This window comes from Bufo gargarizans, chromosome 4 (assembly GCF_014858855.1).
Source record: "Bufo gargarizans isolate SCDJY-AF-19 chromosome 4, ASM1485885v1, whole genome shotgun sequence".
Taxonomy (NCBI): domain Eukaryota; kingdom Metazoa; phylum Chordata; class Amphibia; order Anura; family Bufonidae; genus Bufo; species Bufo gargarizans.
This window is the reverse complement of record NC_058083.1, coordinates 60772419-60789441: the sequence shown is the minus strand read 5'-3', so window position 1 is coordinate 60789441 and position 17023 is coordinate 60772419. Positions and strand designations below refer to the sequence as shown.

General features: G+C 43.9%; 1 protein-coding gene across 1 annotated transcript in view; it reads right to left on the bottom strand.

Moving 5' to 3' along the window:
• LOC122933871 (gastrula zinc finger protein XlCGF17.1-like) overlaps nt 1-15753 on the bottom strand; it is a 46291-nt gene extending 30538 nt beyond the window's left edge. The window contains exon 1 of the mRNA XM_044288957.1: nt 15672-15753. Within this exon, the coding sequence (XP_044144892.1) occupies nt 15672-15696 (25 nt within the window). The 5' untranslated portion in view covers nt 15697-15753. The remainder of the gene's footprint in view (nt 1-15671) is intronic.
• Between the last annotated feature and the right edge of the window lie 1270 nt (nt 15754-17023).

Sequence of the window (17023 nt, the reverse complement as noted above, 5' to 3'; positions counted from 1 at the left end):
GAAAATCTGCCAAAAAAGTGAAATTTTGAAATTGTATCTCTATTTTCCATTAAATCTTGTGCAACACCTAAAGGGTTAACAAAGTTTGTAAAATCAGTTTTGAATACCTTGAGGGGTGTCGTTTCTTAGATGGGGTCACTTTTATGGAGTTTCTACTCTAGGGGTGCATCAGGGGGGCTTCAAATGGGACATGGTGTCAAAAAAACTGTCCAGCAAAATCTGGCTTCCAAAAACCACACGGCGCACCTTTAACTCTACGCCCCGCTGTGTGGCCGTACAGTAGTTTATGGCCACATATGGGGTGTTTCTGTAAACAGCAGAGTCAGGGCAATAAAGATACAGTCTTGTTTGGCTGTTAACCCTTGTTTTGTTTGTGGAAAAAATGGGTTAAAATGGAAAATTAGCCAAAAAAATTAAATTCTCAAATTTCATCCCCATTTGCCAATAACTCTTGTGCAACACCCAAAGGGTTAACAGAGTTTGTAAAATCAGTTTTGAATACCTTGAGGGGTGTAGTTTATAGAATGGGGTCATTTTTGGGCGGTTTCTATTATGTAAGCCTCGCAAAGTGACTTCAGAGCTGTAGTGGTCCCTAAAAATTGGGTTTTTGTAAATTTCTGAAAAATTTCAAGATTTGCTTCTAAACTTCTAAGCCTTGTAACATCCCCAAAAAATAAAATATCATTCCCAAAATAATTCAAACATGAAGTAGACATATGGGGAATGTTAAGTCATCACAATTTTTGGGGGTATTACTATGTATTACAGAAGTAGAGAAACTGAAACTTTGAAATTTGCTAATTTTTCCAAATTTTTGGTAAATTAGGTATTTTATTATGCAAAAAAATTTATTTTTTTGACTTTATTTTACCAGTGTCATGAAGTACAATATGTGACGAAAAAACAATCTCAGAATGGCCTGGATAAGTCAAAGCGTTTTAAAGTTATCAGCACTTAAAGTGACACTGGTCAGATTTGCAAAAAATGGCCTGGTCCTTAAGGTGAAAATGAGCCTGGTCCTTAAGGGGTTAAAAAACCACCACGTTAAAAAGTTACCTATCTATTAAATCTTTAATATTCACACACCTCTATACACTTTATATACTTTAGTCATAATCTTGAATGCACTATATTACCATCTTAGTTTATTCACTACATTTTCTTTCATCTCGGAAAAACAACTTTCTTGCGGTATCGATGCGGTTTTTGGTATATTCTCTATTACTCAGAGGGATTTGGGTGGCGAGTTATATATAGACCTACCCCTACCTCCCTGATACACATTATATATAAACCTACCATGATACATATATTCCTATTCTCTATCTCAAGAAGGCTAGATCTTGCCTTAACCCCTTAGTGTCCAGTTCTGATGTCTGTCTCCATACTTGTCTATTTCTAAATCCCAAATAACGCAGCACTCCAATATCTTCTGTGGACCATAGTCATTAGACCATCCCTGATGTATCTTAAGAAGAATTTTTTTTTACAATTATTTATTTTTTATTTATTCTATCTATTCGTTATACATATCTCCTGGTCACTTTGGATAGGGGAGTTGATTGAATCTTCCAAAGCCGGGGATAAGATGACGGGTGAGGGTCCCCCGCAAAGGGCCGAACCCCCCAGGAAAGGGAAAAACCTGGAAGGGGGTTTTGCCGTCCGCGGGGGACATCCACCAGGTTCACAGAAATCCGAACAACTCGAACTCTGCGTTCAATCCACCCGGCATCAGTGTATTCAATTCATATATTAGTTGGGACTCTAGTCTTGACATTTTACTTATATGGTCCCCTCCTCTCCATCCTTTATCCACTTTATCGACTGCTGCGAATTTCATACCTGAGGGTTTTTTGTCATGCATTAGCTTGAAATGTTTGGACAGTGTATGTGTTTCCAGGCCCTTTTCAGAGATGCGTTTTCATGTTCAGAGATGCGTTTTTTTAAAAGTCTTTTTGTTCTCCCAACATATTGACGCCCGCATGGGCACTCTATGATGTATATAACGTTGTCAGAGTTACACGTGAGGAAATCTTTTATTATATGTTTATGGTTGTTTACCGTAGATATAATTTCCTTTGTCTTGCGGGGAAATGTAGTAATTCTGCAATTCCCGCATCTATGAAAACCCTCCATATTTAGCCAATTTTGTATAGAGTTACTTTCTTTATCTCTTCTTTTTATTGTTGGGGCCACCTTATTACCTAAATTGGGGGCTTTGGTGAAAGTAATCCGAGGTTTCTCTGGGATTAAGGGACCTATTGTTTTATCCTTTTTTAGTAGATACCAATGCCTACCTATTATTCTCTGGATCCTCCTAAACTCATCATTAAATGGTAGAATGATCCTTATTTCTTCCTTCTCACCTTCCTTATTTTTCACCTTATCTGAAAAGAAATCCTCCCTTCTCATGCCTCTCACTTTATTCAAGGATCCAATTATTAATTCCTCGGGATAGTCTTTTTCTAGAAAGGCCTCTTTCATCTTATTGGCTTCTTTTTCAAACTGGTTTTCTGATGTACAATTGCGCTTTATTTTTTGGAATTGGCCCTGCGGTATGTTTATCAACCAGCTAGGTAGGTGACAGCTGTTATACAAAATGTAGCTGTTTCTCATGGTAGGTTTCATATATGTGCAGCTTGTTAGTACCTTGTCCTCTACAAAAATTTTCAAGTCTACAAATTCTAGTGTCTCCTTATTAATGGTATGGGTGAATTTTAAGTTAAAGTTGTTAAGATTCATTTCCCCTAAAAAATTCTCCAAGGATTCCTTACCCGATCTCCAAATAAAAAGCACGTCATCTATATACCTCTTCCATAGCACCAGGTCCACCCCCAGTCGGGGGGCGATGGTACGTTCCTCCCAATCCGCCATAAACAGATTAGCATAACTGGGGGCGAACCTGGTGCCCATGGCTGTGCCCTGGGTTTGTAGATAAAAATCTGTTTCAAAATTAAAATAATTATGCGTTAATATAAAATCTACACTCTGAATTAAAAAATTAATTTGTTCCTCCTTCAGCCTTCCTTCTTGTCTCAATTGGGTCTCAACTGCTTGTTTCCCTTGGTCGTGTTTAATAATAGTATATAAGGATTGAACATCCAATGTGCCCATCCACCAGTCCTCTTCAAATTCCATATTTTCTATAAAACGTATTATCTGTGTCGAGTTCTTAGTATATGAAGCAATCTTTTTAACCGTCGGTTGTAATAAAACGTCAATATATTTAGATAGATTGCAAGTTAATGACTCTATCCCAGAGATTATAGGGCGGCCAGGCGGGTTGTTAATATCCTTATGTACCTTCGGTATGCAATAGAATACCGGTATTCTTGGGTGTTTATTTAGTATGAAATTATATTCATTATCTGTTAAGATCCCTTTCGATTTACCATCTTCCACCAAAGTGGTTAGTTCTATGTGGAAGTCACCTGTGGGGTCTTTCATTAACTTCTGGTATGTATCCTTATCTGACAATTGTCTGTAGCATTCCTGATTTTATTTATCTATATCTTGTATAACTATTGACCCCCCTTTATCGGCTGGGCGAATAATAATACTATTGTCCTTCTGTAATTGTTTTAGAGTGCCGATTTCTCCCTTAGTTAAATTTTTTCGTCTATATATGTGGGTGTCTTTTATCTTGGGCAGATCATTCTCCACGCTTTCTTTAAATGTCACCATTTCGTGGCTAATTTCGTTCCTTGGATATTTTTTAGAGCGATTTTTTAGCTTAGTATGTGTATATTTTTCACTGTGGATGTTACTTTCTATTTCTCTCCCAACCAGGTTTTTTACAAAATATTTCTTGAGGCATAGTCGCCGTATGAATTTCTCTACCCCTATAAAGGTTGAGAATTTATTCAGTTTTTCTGTTGGGGCAAATTTTAAGCCTTTATTTAAAAGATGTTTTTGGACATTAGGTAATGTAATTGAACTTAAATTTATAATGGAGTCGTTGGTCACTTGTGGTTCCACTACCTGTGATGGTGCCGTTCCCTTCCTCCTTCCTCTCCGTACCTTCCCCTTTCTTCTTCGTGATGTCTCGTGTTGTGGTTGTGTTGATTGTGTGACTGGTAATGCTTCCCTATTTTCTGTATCCTGGAATCCTGTTGTGCCCTGTGTGGTTGTGACCTGTCTCTCAAATTGTACTGGTGATCTATTGGTGGTTTGTAATGTGTCTTCTGTAATCCCCTCGGGGGTGATGCTTTCCTCATGCGTATTCGGTGATGAGCTGGGGTCCGATCTAAAAAAAAAGACTCCCTTTCCTCAAAAATCTCAAATCTATTGTGAATAGGTATATTAAAATTACTGTGCCTATTTGTGTCTTTAGTGTGATTCTCTTGTGGATTGGTATTGGTCCCCACCTGACTATCCTCCCTAAAATCCTCTATTCTTTCCCTCTCCACCCGTTGACCTTCCCTTTCCTTTCTCTCTTTTATTATTATGGAAATATTTTATTTTATTTTTTTCTTCATAATTTCCCGTTCAATTTTAGACGGACTGTCTAAAAACTATGGATATGTGGAATCATGTGGAATCTAAGAATCAAAAAGTGGAAAATTTTACCTTTGAAGAAAATGTTAATAGTGGTAATAGAGATGAAGTGTGTATAGGTAAAATCTTCAGAGAGCTGGAAGGGTTATTAATCTGTAGCCCTAACCAATTTGATCATTAAAAGACTACCAAAAAAATAGCGGATATGAAAATTATGACAGATAAACTCCCCAAAACGGAGGAACTGAATATATTAGAAACCAGGTTATGCAATAATTTGGACAAAATTAAAACGGGAAATTATGGAGAAAAAAAATAAAAAAGGTGTCTCACTTTCGGATGGAAGACAGGACCCTGAAACAACAGATCCTGCCTGTCCGGAAGAATCCAGCTATCTGTTAAAGAAAGCTTCCTCAACCAGGTGAGCCATGTTCTCTTTGGCCAGAAGGGGGGCGATCAAAATATTCCTCGCCTGTTCCTGTCTTAGCTTTTGTAAGACTTTCGGAAGAAGCCTCCGCGGGGGGAAGGCGTACAGAAGCTGATTCGGCCACGGAAAGGAGAAGGCGTCTATCCCTGTCGGAGAATCTTCCAAATTTAGGGAAAAGAATAGGTTGCATTTTTTTGTTTTCCCTGGTAGTAAATAGGTCTACTTGAGGATGGCCCCAGAGCTGAATTATCTGGTTGAAGACTTCTTGGTTTAAACACCATTCTCCCTGGTCTAGAAGGTTTCTGCTTAGACAGTCTGCCACCTTGTTTTCTGTTCCCTTTAAGTGTACTGCTTTGATAAAAAGGAACATAAGGAATAAATCAGGGGAAAAAAATGTCTGCGGCTAAGGACATAAGATTTTTTTATCTGGTCCCTCCTTGTTGGTTTAGGTAGGATACCACCGTGGCTCTGTCTGAGAAGTTTATTCCTTTCCCTTGTATTATGGGTAGGAATTCTCTTAAGGCAAATACAACTGCTCTGAGCTCTCTCATGTTCTGGGAGTTATGACTCTCCATTGAGCTCCATACCCCTTGTCGAACAAACCACCGACAATAGGCACCCCACGCGGTTGGACTGGCGTCTGTGGTGATGGTTATCTGCGCCTGTAGATCCCAAGGGAGACCCTGAGATAGATTTGAAGGATCCAGCCACTGAATTAAGGATTGTATCACCTGAGGGGTGAGAGGAAGCGGGGCATCCAATTTTTTCTGCCACCACTAGAAGATCGTCCAAATAAGGAATAACCAAAATGTCTCTTTCCCTTATGTGGGCCATAACCTCTGCCATGAACTTTATAAAGAGCCTGGGGGCCCGAGATATTCCAAACGGAAGTGCTCTGTATTGTAGATGATGGACTTGGCCTTTCATGGAAACTGCCACTCTGAGATATTTTTGGAAATCTGCATGAATAGGGATGTGGTAATAGGCATCTTTTATGTCTATGGTGGCCATGACACAGTCTTTGAATAGATGTTTTATTGCCTGTATAGATTCCATTGTGAATTTTTTGTATCTTAGGAACTGATTTAAGTCTCTCAGGTTTATGATCATTCTGAATGCGCCGTCTGGCTTGGGTACAAGGAAAAGGGATGAATAAACTCCCCTCCCCTTCTCTCAGTCTGGAACAGCAACTAGAACCTTTTTCTCTAAAAGGGAAAAAAACAAGAATCCAGGGGCTTGACGAGATTTTTTCCCAAGCCTGAGAAAACAGAAAGTCTTCCCCACACGGGACAGAAACCGACATTGTTGATTAGCCTTGGACCCTAAAGTGGACTGAGAATTAAACAGGAATCCCTTATCCTTCCTATTTCTGTTCTCTTGTCGGAAATTCTGTCTTTTCTCTATATTGAATTTTTTATTATTTTTTCCAAAAAAGCTGGAGACAGGAAACCCTTTTTTGGAATATCAGAGGCCTTCTCTAGAAGGTCATCCAAAACTGTTCCAAAGAGATAATCTCCCTGGCACGGAATAGAGCAGAGTTTATTCTTTGAACCCGTGTCACCAGACCATCCCTTAAGCCAAATGCTCTCCTTGCCGAATTAGATAGGGCCGCTGACCTTGCATTCAATTTTAATACATCCGCAGAAGCATCCGAGATGAAGTCTACTGCTTTAAGAATGGTGGGGAACACTGCTAGTAACTGGTCTCTGGAGGTTTTATTCTGAATATGGGACTCCAGTTCTTGTAACCATAATTTTAACGACCAGGCAGTAGAAGTAGGTGCAATATTCGGTTTAAATGCCTGGCTAGAGGCTTCCCATACTTTTTTTACCCTAAACTTCTGCTCATCTATCCATAGAATCTTTTAAAGCGCCGAGATCTCCAAATGGCAAAGCAGATTTTTTAGAGATCTTTGCGATTGGGGCATCCAATTTAGGAGACCTATCCCAGCAGGAGGACTCAGCCTCATGAAAGGGGTATTTTCTTTTCACTTTTTTTGAGTAAAAAAATTCTTGTCAGGTTTTTTCCATTCTTTTTTAATTAAAAAATTTATGTTTTCAATTAATGGAAACACTCTTGATCTTTTGTGCCCCAGATCACCAAACATTATATCTTGGGCCGACTTTTGTTCTCTAGATTCATCAATTTTCATAGTGGCTCTAATAGCCTTCAGCAGAGATTCTGTATCCTCAGGGGAAAATAAAGGTCTACCCGTGGTTTCTTCATCTGAAGACTGGTTTGAACTTTCTAGGATTTCTCCTTGCTCGTTCTCTTCTGGGGAATCGGAATCAGATACCATGGCAGCGTGACTCTGTTTGCCAGAGGATGAGGAAGGGAGGCACTTCTTAAACATTTTCATTAAATCAGAAACTTCAGATTTGACAATATCCTTAATACTCTGAAGCAGAGATGGGGATTCCTCTTCTACCACTTTATCGACACAATGCTGACATAATAACTTAGACCAGGAAGGGGCAAGCTTTTTCTTGCATACAACACACTCTTTCCCTCTGGTCTATTAGAACCTGACAGAGGAAAAATAAAAGTTCTGGATTGACCCCCTTACCTCAGCAGGAGTACCAGTCTGGCGTCATGACCCTCCTGGACATCTGCGCACTGACTACTCTCATCCTCCATTATAGCAGACAGGGATAGAGCGTCTTCCATAGAGATCCACTGATGCTTGTAGGCTGACTGGGCTCCTTTTGACCACACGCAGAGGGAATTTAAATAACCCAGGTCGGGTCCCTGCCGGTGCTCCCATGAGGCCTTCGTAGGAGAAGTCACTCCCCCACTTCCGGAAACGCTCACCGCGTGCGTTCCAAATACCGAAAGTTGCGCAGCACAACTTCCGGTTTGCGCGTATGTCATGTGAACAAAATTCTCCCCCCGCCTCTGTAAGTTGCCCAGGCAGGTGGAGAAAGGCCCCGGACCTCTCTCAAGGGTGCTGTCATGGGCGTAAGGGATAAACACCATACACGCAGTGACTTACAGACTGCAGGAGCTGGCGACATTCCACTAGGAGGTGAAGATCACTGGTTAAACTATATAAAAGCTGGAACTTTTCAGCTACTGGTCAAAGTCCATCTACAGAAGGACACTTTGAATAGAAAACGGAGCTCTCCATCAAGACCGACTGCTTCTGCTGGAAAGGGCTTCACAGACGAGGTGTCTGACCGATGATGTTATATCAGTCAGTGATGTAAGTTTTCTATTCTTTGTGTACATATATGGGTATACTATTACTGTTTTATATAATACATTAATATAAAAATTCATTTTAATTGTAGTTTTCACCTTAATTTGAAGTGTAGCTGCAGTAAAGAGTCTCTCTATAAAGAGGATCCAAACCTGAAGTTTTGTTCGGCAAAGCACCTGAAGAAACCTCCCAATTCCCTTCCTCCATTCATGATTCCATACCTGTGGTCACATGGACTGGAATGTCCTCCTCCACCTCACTCTTACACGGGGGATCGCCCATCATCCGCTCTTCTTCATCCTCCACTTTAATATCAGTCAGATCTTCCCCCTGATTTGTCATCTGTAACAATTCAGGACAATACAGCAGACAGGTGGGAAATCTGACAGATCCACATAAGAGACCCCCACCATCTATGACCCCTCTATGACTGCAGGACCCCCTATATAGATGTGTATAGGGCTCAGCTCCATCTACCTGATGGTTCTCTGGGAGCGTCTCCTCTGGACAGTCCTGGGAATACAGAGGACGGGGACATCTCTCGGGGGGATTTCCTTCTATGAGTCCATCTGTAGGAAACACAGGGACAGGAGAGATTATTACATGTGATGATGAGATGATGGGAGTAGTATCCAGGTGACAAATGACAGCCCCCCTCCTTACCCTGCTGGTCGCCCCATAAATCCGTCTCCTCTTCTGGTTCATCTTTAACCTCAGCCTTAATATCTATCAGATTTTCATCCTAAACAAGAGAAATGTAAAATGGTTTTTGGTTCAGTCCCTTTCTGGTCAGATTCTGGGGAGACTTCAGCTCCATCTACCTGATGGTTCTCTGGGAGCTTCTCCTCTGGACAGTCCTGGGAATACAGAGGACGGGGACATCTCTCGGGGGGATTTCCTTCCTCAAGTCCATCTGTAGTAAACACACAGGGACAGGAGAGATTATTACATGTGATGATGATACGATGGGAGTAGTATCCAGGTGACCCATGACAACCCCCCTCCTTACCCTGCTGATTACCCCATAAATCAGTCTCCTCTTTTGCTTCATCTTTAACCTCAACCTTAATATCCATCAGATTTTCATCCTAAAGAAGAGAAATGTAAAATGGTCTTTGGTTCAATCCCTTTCTGGTCAGATTCTGAGGAGACTTCAGCTCCATCTACCTGATGGTTCTCTGGGAGCTTCTCCTCTGGACAGTCCTGGGAATACAGAGGACGGGGACATCTCTCTGGGGGATTTCTCCTCCTGGATCCATCTGTGGAGACACACAGGTGAGAAATTGAGAGGCTCCAATATGTTGCTATGACAGCCTTGGGCCTTGTGACTTGATAGACAGGCAGTAAATATCCCATAGACTGCAATAGTATTCTATTAAAGTCTATGAGCAATAAGATCACACGTACAAGTCCTGAGGGGACTAAACACTACAGCAAAAAAAAAAAAAAATGATAATTAAAAATCCAAAAATTCAAATCATTTTCCAATGTTTTTTTTTTTTTTTAAAGTAAGATCTAAAAAAGGTATCAGCAGGTCTTAAAATGTCCAAATGAAAGAGGAACTTTCATGGGTCCAGACATTATAAACTAAGTATCAGGATACGTAGGGCATAGTGCAGGGATCTAACTGCACTTACTATTTCTTCTGGGCGCCGCTCCGTTCGCCCGCTGTGGTCCCTGTTGTATTCTCCCGTCTGGTATGCTAATTTTAACATCGGAACAATGAGGAGGAGACTGAGTCTTTCTCCGTGGGCGTCTCCTTCTCCCTGGCTGTAGCGCTGTCCAATCGCAGCGGAGCGAGTCACAGTCAGGGAGATGGTGAGGTTTTGTTTTTTTCTCCCTGGCTGTGACGCTCTCTGCTGCGATTGGACAGCGCTACAGCCAGGGAGAAGGAAACGGCCACGGAGAAAGACTCAGTCTCCTCCTCATTGTTCCGATGCTAAAATTAGCATACCAGGCAGGAGAATACAAGGGGACCACAGCGGGCGAACGGAGCGGTCCCCAGAAAACATAGTAAGTGCATTTAGATCCCTGCACTATGCCCTACGTATCCTGATCCTTAGTTTATAATGTCTGGACCCATGAAAGGTTCTCTGATAGAGAAATGGCCCTTTTTAGTGCGTCATACCCTCACTCAATGGGACAGATGGCTCCTGAATTCTCAATTGTCTCATAGACCAGGTCCAATGACTCCTCTTATGGGCAATCCCGCCTTTTCCCCAGGGTGTCAAGTGAACAAATTCCTAAAATGGCCCCAATCCACGTGTCCAAGAGTTAGGGATGTCATGTCGGATTCTACATTGACTCGGTTTGATGCCTCGGTGCCCTCGGATGTTCTTGGCTCAATTAAAAGCATTTGTTGAAGAATTGTTTGCACTCTCCTCATATCCGGCAATGACTGATTCTGACTCCCTCTTTCTCAATCCCGACGCACATGACAAACTTCTTTCACAGCTCTACAAAATCTTATTGAAACAATGTAATGATGATTTTGCAGCTTATTTCCAAAAATGGGAAACGGATCTCCGAGTGTCTTTCTTGCCCGAAGAGGTTGGCAAAATGTGTACGTTCTCTCATGGATTTTCTATATCAACTTCGGCACAGGAAAAAAAACTTCAAGATTCGTTCTAGATGGTATTACTGTCCATCGACCCTTCATAAAAGGTTTCCTTCTGCTTCCAATTTATGTTGGAGGTGCAAGGCAGATGAAGGTACTCTGTTACATATTTGGTGGGCATGCCCAATGATCAAAAACTCCTGGGATAAGGTGCTACGGGTCTATAAAAAGTTCTCTGGGAAGGAGGTGGAGAACATTCCCAAAATTATCCTTCTCTCGCTGGTACCTGGTTCTATGGCGCAAGTGAGGAAAAACGCGCTTAGATTCTTCCTCAAGGCAGCTCGCATGACGATTCCGAGACATTGGAAATCTGTCAGAATTCCATCTCTGTGTGAATGGGCTAAGGAACTTCAGCATCTATTGAGAATAGAAGAGTTGATCGCTCTTTCGCATGAACAAGGCGAGAGATTCGAACGCAGATGGCGTAGTCTCTCTGATTTCCTTGGCTCCTCTGAAATCTCTGCGGCAATTGACGTTGGGGTGCATGCTGTCACTTAACTTACGGAACCTTCTCTAATTCTAGTTGAGGGTTAATGCTTTAACATTTGAGATGACTCAATTGAGACTTTGACCGTTCTTACAGAATACCCCCCTTAATATCTTCCCCTGCCTTCTCTTTCCTCTACTGTCCCCCCCCCCCCCCCGTTTGTCAGTCTATGTGTAATTATTCAAATACTACGACAGACCAGGATGATTTAAAAAGTGATTTTATTACTGCACGAAGTTCACAGCAATTCTCCAAGTGGTTTCAACTGCAGAAGCTTAAATTGAGGGGATCCTGTGTGATCCTATAGTAATAGTAGTATTATTTATACATTTTCAAGAGACTTTCATGCTATTTTTGTCATTCTATGAAAATAATAAAAATCTGAGTAAACATAAATAAAGCGATCGGAAAGTCGAACCGACCCAAAAATGATAAAAGACTAAAACAACCTGCAGCTCGCCCCACAAAAACCCAGCCCTCCCTCAGCTCTGTACCTGGAAATATTAAAAGTGATGGGGTCTGAATACGGCGATGCAAAATAGGTTTTATTTTTTCAGAGGCTTTATTGTGGGTTTTTTTTGGATTAAAATACAATAAAATTATTTGGCATCGCCGGACTCATACCGAACCTCAGAAGGGGATAGAGCCGGATACATTTCCTGTATACAGGACACATCCCTCCTCCTGTAGTATATACCGATAGAGCCGGACACATTTCCTGTATACAGGGCACATCCCTCCTCCTGTAGTATATACAGATAGAGCCGGACACATTTCCTGTATACAGGGCACATCCCCCCTCCTGTAGTATATACCGATAGAGCCGGACACATTTCCTGTATACACAGCACATCCCTCCGCCTGTAGTATACACCTATAGAGCCGGACACATTTCCTGTATACAGGGCACATCCCTCCGCCTGTAGTATATACCGATAGAGTATATACAGGGCACATCCCTCCTCCTGTAGTATATACAGATAGAGCCGGACACATCCCTCCTCCTGTAGTATATACAGATAGAGCCGGACACATCCCTCCTCCTGTAGTATATACCGATAGAGCCGGACACATTTCCTGCATACAGGACACATCCCTCCTCCTGTAGTATATACAGATAGAGCCGGACACATTTCCTGTATACAGGGCACATCCCTCCTCCTGTAGTATATACCGATAGAGCCGGACACATTTCCTGTATACAGGGCACATCCCTCCTCCTGTAGTATATACCGATAGAGCCGGACACATTTCCTGTATACAGGGCACATCCCTCCTCCTGTAGTATATACCGATAGAGCCGGACACATTTCCTGTATACGGGGCACATCCCTCCTCCTGTAGTATACACCGATAGAGCCGGACACATTTCCTGTATACGGGGCACATCCCTCCTCCTGTAGTATACACCGATAGAGCCGGACACATTTCCTGTATACGGGGCACATCCCTCCTCCTGTAGTATATACCGATAGAGCCGGACAAATTTCCTGTATACGGGACACATCCCTCCTCCTGTAGTATATACAGATAGAGCCGGACACATTTCCTGTATACGGGGCACATCCCTCCTCCTGTAGTATATACCGATAGAGCCGGACACATTTCCTGTATACAGGGCACATCCCTCCTCCTGTAGTATATACCGATAGAGCCGGACACATTTCCTGTATACAGGGCACATCCCTCCTCCTGTAGTATATACCGATAGAGCCGGACACATTTCCTGTATACGGGGCACATCCCTCCTCCTGTAGTATATACAGATAGAGCCGGACACATCCCTCCTCCTGTAGTATATACAGATAGAGCCGGACACATCCCTCCTCCTGTAGTATATACCGATAGAGCCGGACACATTTCCTGTATACAGGACACATCCCTCCTCCTGTAGTATATACAGATAGAGCCGGACACATTTCCTGTATACAGGGCACATCCCTCCTCCTGTAGTATATACAGATAGAGCCGGACACATTTCCTGTATACAGGACCAATCCCTCCTCCTGTAGTATATACCGATAGAGCCGGACACATTTCCTGTATACAGGGCACATCCCTCCTCCTGTAGTATATACCGATAGAGCCGGACACATTTCCTGTATACAGGGCACATCCCTCCTCCTGTAGTATATACCGATAGAGCCGGACACATTTCCTGTATACAGGGCACATCCCTCCTCCTGTAGTATATACCGATAGAGCCGGACACATTTCCTGTATACGGGGCACATCCCTCCTCCTGTAGTATACACCGATAGAGCCGGACACATTTCCTGTATACGGGGCACATCCCTCCTCCTGTAGTATACACCGATAGAGCCGGACACATTTCCTGTATACGGGGCACATCCCTCCTCCTGTAGTATATACCGATAGAGCCGGACAAATTTCCTGTATACGGGACACATCCCTCCTCATGTAGTATATACAGATAGAGCCGGACACATTTCCTGTATACGGGGCACATCCCTCCTCCTGTAGTATATACCGATAGAGCCGGACACATTTCCTGTATACAGGGCACATCCCTCCTCCTGTAGTATATACCGATAGAGCTGGACACATTTCCTGTATACAGGGCACATCCCTCCTCCTGTAGTATATACCGATAGAGCCGGACACATTTCCTGTATACAGGGCACATCCCTCCTCCTGTAGTATATACCGATAGAGCCGGACACATTTCCTGTATACAGGGCACATCCCTCCTCCTGTAGTATATACCGATAGAGCCGGACAAATTTCCTGTATACAGGGCACATCCCTCCTCCTGTAGTATATACCGATAGAGCCGGACACATTTCCTGTATACGGGGCACATCCCTCCTCCTGTAGTATATACCGATAGAGCCGGACACATTTCCTGTATACAGGACACATCCCTCCTCCTGTAGTATATACAGATAGAGCCGAGCACATTTCCTGTATACAGGGCACATCCCTCCTCCTGTAGTATACACCGATAGAGCCGGACACATTTCCTGTATACGGGGCACATCCCTCCTCCTGTAGTATATACCGATAGAGCCGGACAAATTTCCTGTATACGGGACACATCCCTCATCATGTAGTATATACAGATAGAGCCGGACACATTTCCTGTATACGGGGCACATCCCTCCTCCTGTAGTATATACCGATAGAGCCGGACACATTTCCTGTATACAGGGCACATCCCTCCTCCTGTAGTATATACCGATAGAGCTGGACACATTTCCTGTATACAGGGCACATCCCTCCTCCTGTAGTATATACCGATAGAGCCGGACACATTTCCTGTATACAGGGCACATCCCTCCTCCTGTAGTATATACCGATAGAGCCGGACACATTTCCTGTATACAGGGCACATCCCTCCTCCTGTAGTATATACCGATAGAGCCGGACAAATTTCCTGTATACAGGGCACATCCCTCCTCCTGTAGTATATACCGATAGAGCCGGACACATTTCCTGTATACGGGGCACATCCCTCCTCCTGTAGTATATACCGATAGAGCCGGACACATTTCCTGTATACGGGACACATCCCTCCTCCTGTAGTATATACAGATAGAGCCGGACACATTTCCTGTATACGGGACACATCCCTCCTCCTGTAGTATATACAGATAGAGCCGGACACATTTCCTGTATACAGGGCACATCCCTCCTCCTGTAGTATATACCGATAGAGCCGGACACATTTCCTGTATACGGGGCACATCCCTCCTCCTGTAGTATATACCGATAGAGCCGGACACATTTCCTGTATACGGGGCACATCCCTCCTCCTGTAGTATATACCGATAGAGCCGGACACATTTCCTGTATACGGGGCACATCCCTCCTCCTGTAGTATATACCGATAGAGCCGGACACATTTCCTGTATACAGGGCACATCCCTCCTCCTGTAGTATATACCGATAGAGCCGGACACATTTCCTGTATACAGGGCACATCCCTCCTCCTGTAGTATATACCGATAGAGCCGGACACATTTCCTGTATACAGGGCACATCCCTCCTCCTGTAGTATATACCGATAGAGCCGGACACATTTCCTGTATACAGGGCACATCCCTCCTCCTGTAGTATATACCGATAGAGCCGGACCCCGCTGATCGGATATGAATGGACTGCGCTGAGCGGAGGACCCCTCTAATAAAGGGCTGCTTGGCGTCTCCCGGGCAGACAGCTCCTCAGTCTCCTCCACAGTAACCGCAGAATGTCCGCTCTGTGCGGCTACAGCGGAACTAAAAATCCTCCTGGTCCTGAAGGGTTAAAGGGAAGACTTAAAGGGGCACTCCGGGTGCAGCAGGTTGTCCCCATCCCCAGGGGTCGGGTGACTATAATATGGGAGGGGTCTGACCGCTGGGACCCCCATCAGTTTCTGTGGAGCCCCCTGCAGGTGGAGCAGGTGCACTGCCGCCCCGACTACATCTACACCGGGGCCTCTCACCTGCTGATGTGAAGGAGGCCTCCATCCCGGGCGCTTCTCTACACAGCACCGGAAATAAGCAGCAGTGAAGAGAAGAAGTGTCACTGAAAGACCTGGGATGATGTCACCACGTGATTTCTCAGGAGGCGGAGCTTAGATGTAAAGTGATGAAGGACCTGTAAAGACGTCAATGTCATGTGACCAGTGATAAAGGGGGCGGAGCTGAGCAGTGGAGAAAAAAAGTGTTACTGAAAGACCTGGGATGACAACACTGTCATATGATTAAGGGGCGGAGCTGAGCAGTGGAGGCTGGTGGTGCTGAAGGACCTGGGGTGACACTGCAGTCATGTGACATGAGGGGCGGAGCTGAGCAGTCCGAGGCTTTATCACAGGTGGAGCAGCTGGAGCAGCAGGTAGACGGCGGGTTCTGAGCGGGAGACACCGGAAGTGGGTGTGCAGCGCGGATCTCTGCCCGTTCTCTGTATACAGTGTATATATATATACAGCCCTCGCTGACTGTGGCCCCCAGGAATGAGAATGAGAACATGTGTCCATCATGCCTTGTTACCACTGTGCAGGCTGGTGGAGGTGGTGTAATGGTGTGGGGGATGTTTTCTGGGCACACTTTAGGCCCCTTAGTGCCAATTGGACATCGTTTAAATGCCACGGGCTACCTGAGCATTGTTTCTGACCATGTCCATCCCTTCGTGACCACCATGTGCCCATCCTCTGATGGCTATTTCCAGCAGGATAATGCACCATGTCACAAAGCTCGAATCATTTCAAATTGGTTTCTTGAACATGACAATGAGTTCACTGTCCTAAAATGGCCCCACAGTCACCAGATCTCAACCCAATAGAGCATCTTTGGGATGTGGTGGAACGGGAGCTTCGTGCCCTGGATGTGCATCCCTCAAATCTCCATCAACTGCAAGATGCTATCCTATCAATATGGGCCAACATTTCTAAAGATGCCATCAGCACCTTGTGGAATCAATGCCACGTAGAATGAAGGCAGTTCTGAAGACAAAAGGGGGTCCAACACCGTATTAGTATGGTGGTCCTAATAATTCTTTAGGTGAGTGTAGAGATGTGTCTGCTGCTGGAACTCTGTGTGGCATTGACCTGGTCTCTAATCTGAGCTGCTGTTAACCTGCGATTTCTGAGGCTGGTGACTCGGATGAACTTATCCTCCACAGCAGAGGTGACTCTTGGTCTTCCTTTCCTGGGGCGGCCCGCATGTGAGCCAGTTTCTTTGTAGCGCTTGATGGTTTTTGTGACTGCACTTGGGGACACTTTCAAAGTTTTCCCAATTTTTCGGACTGACTGACCTTCATTTCTTAAAGTAATGATGGCCGCTCGTTTTTCTTTAC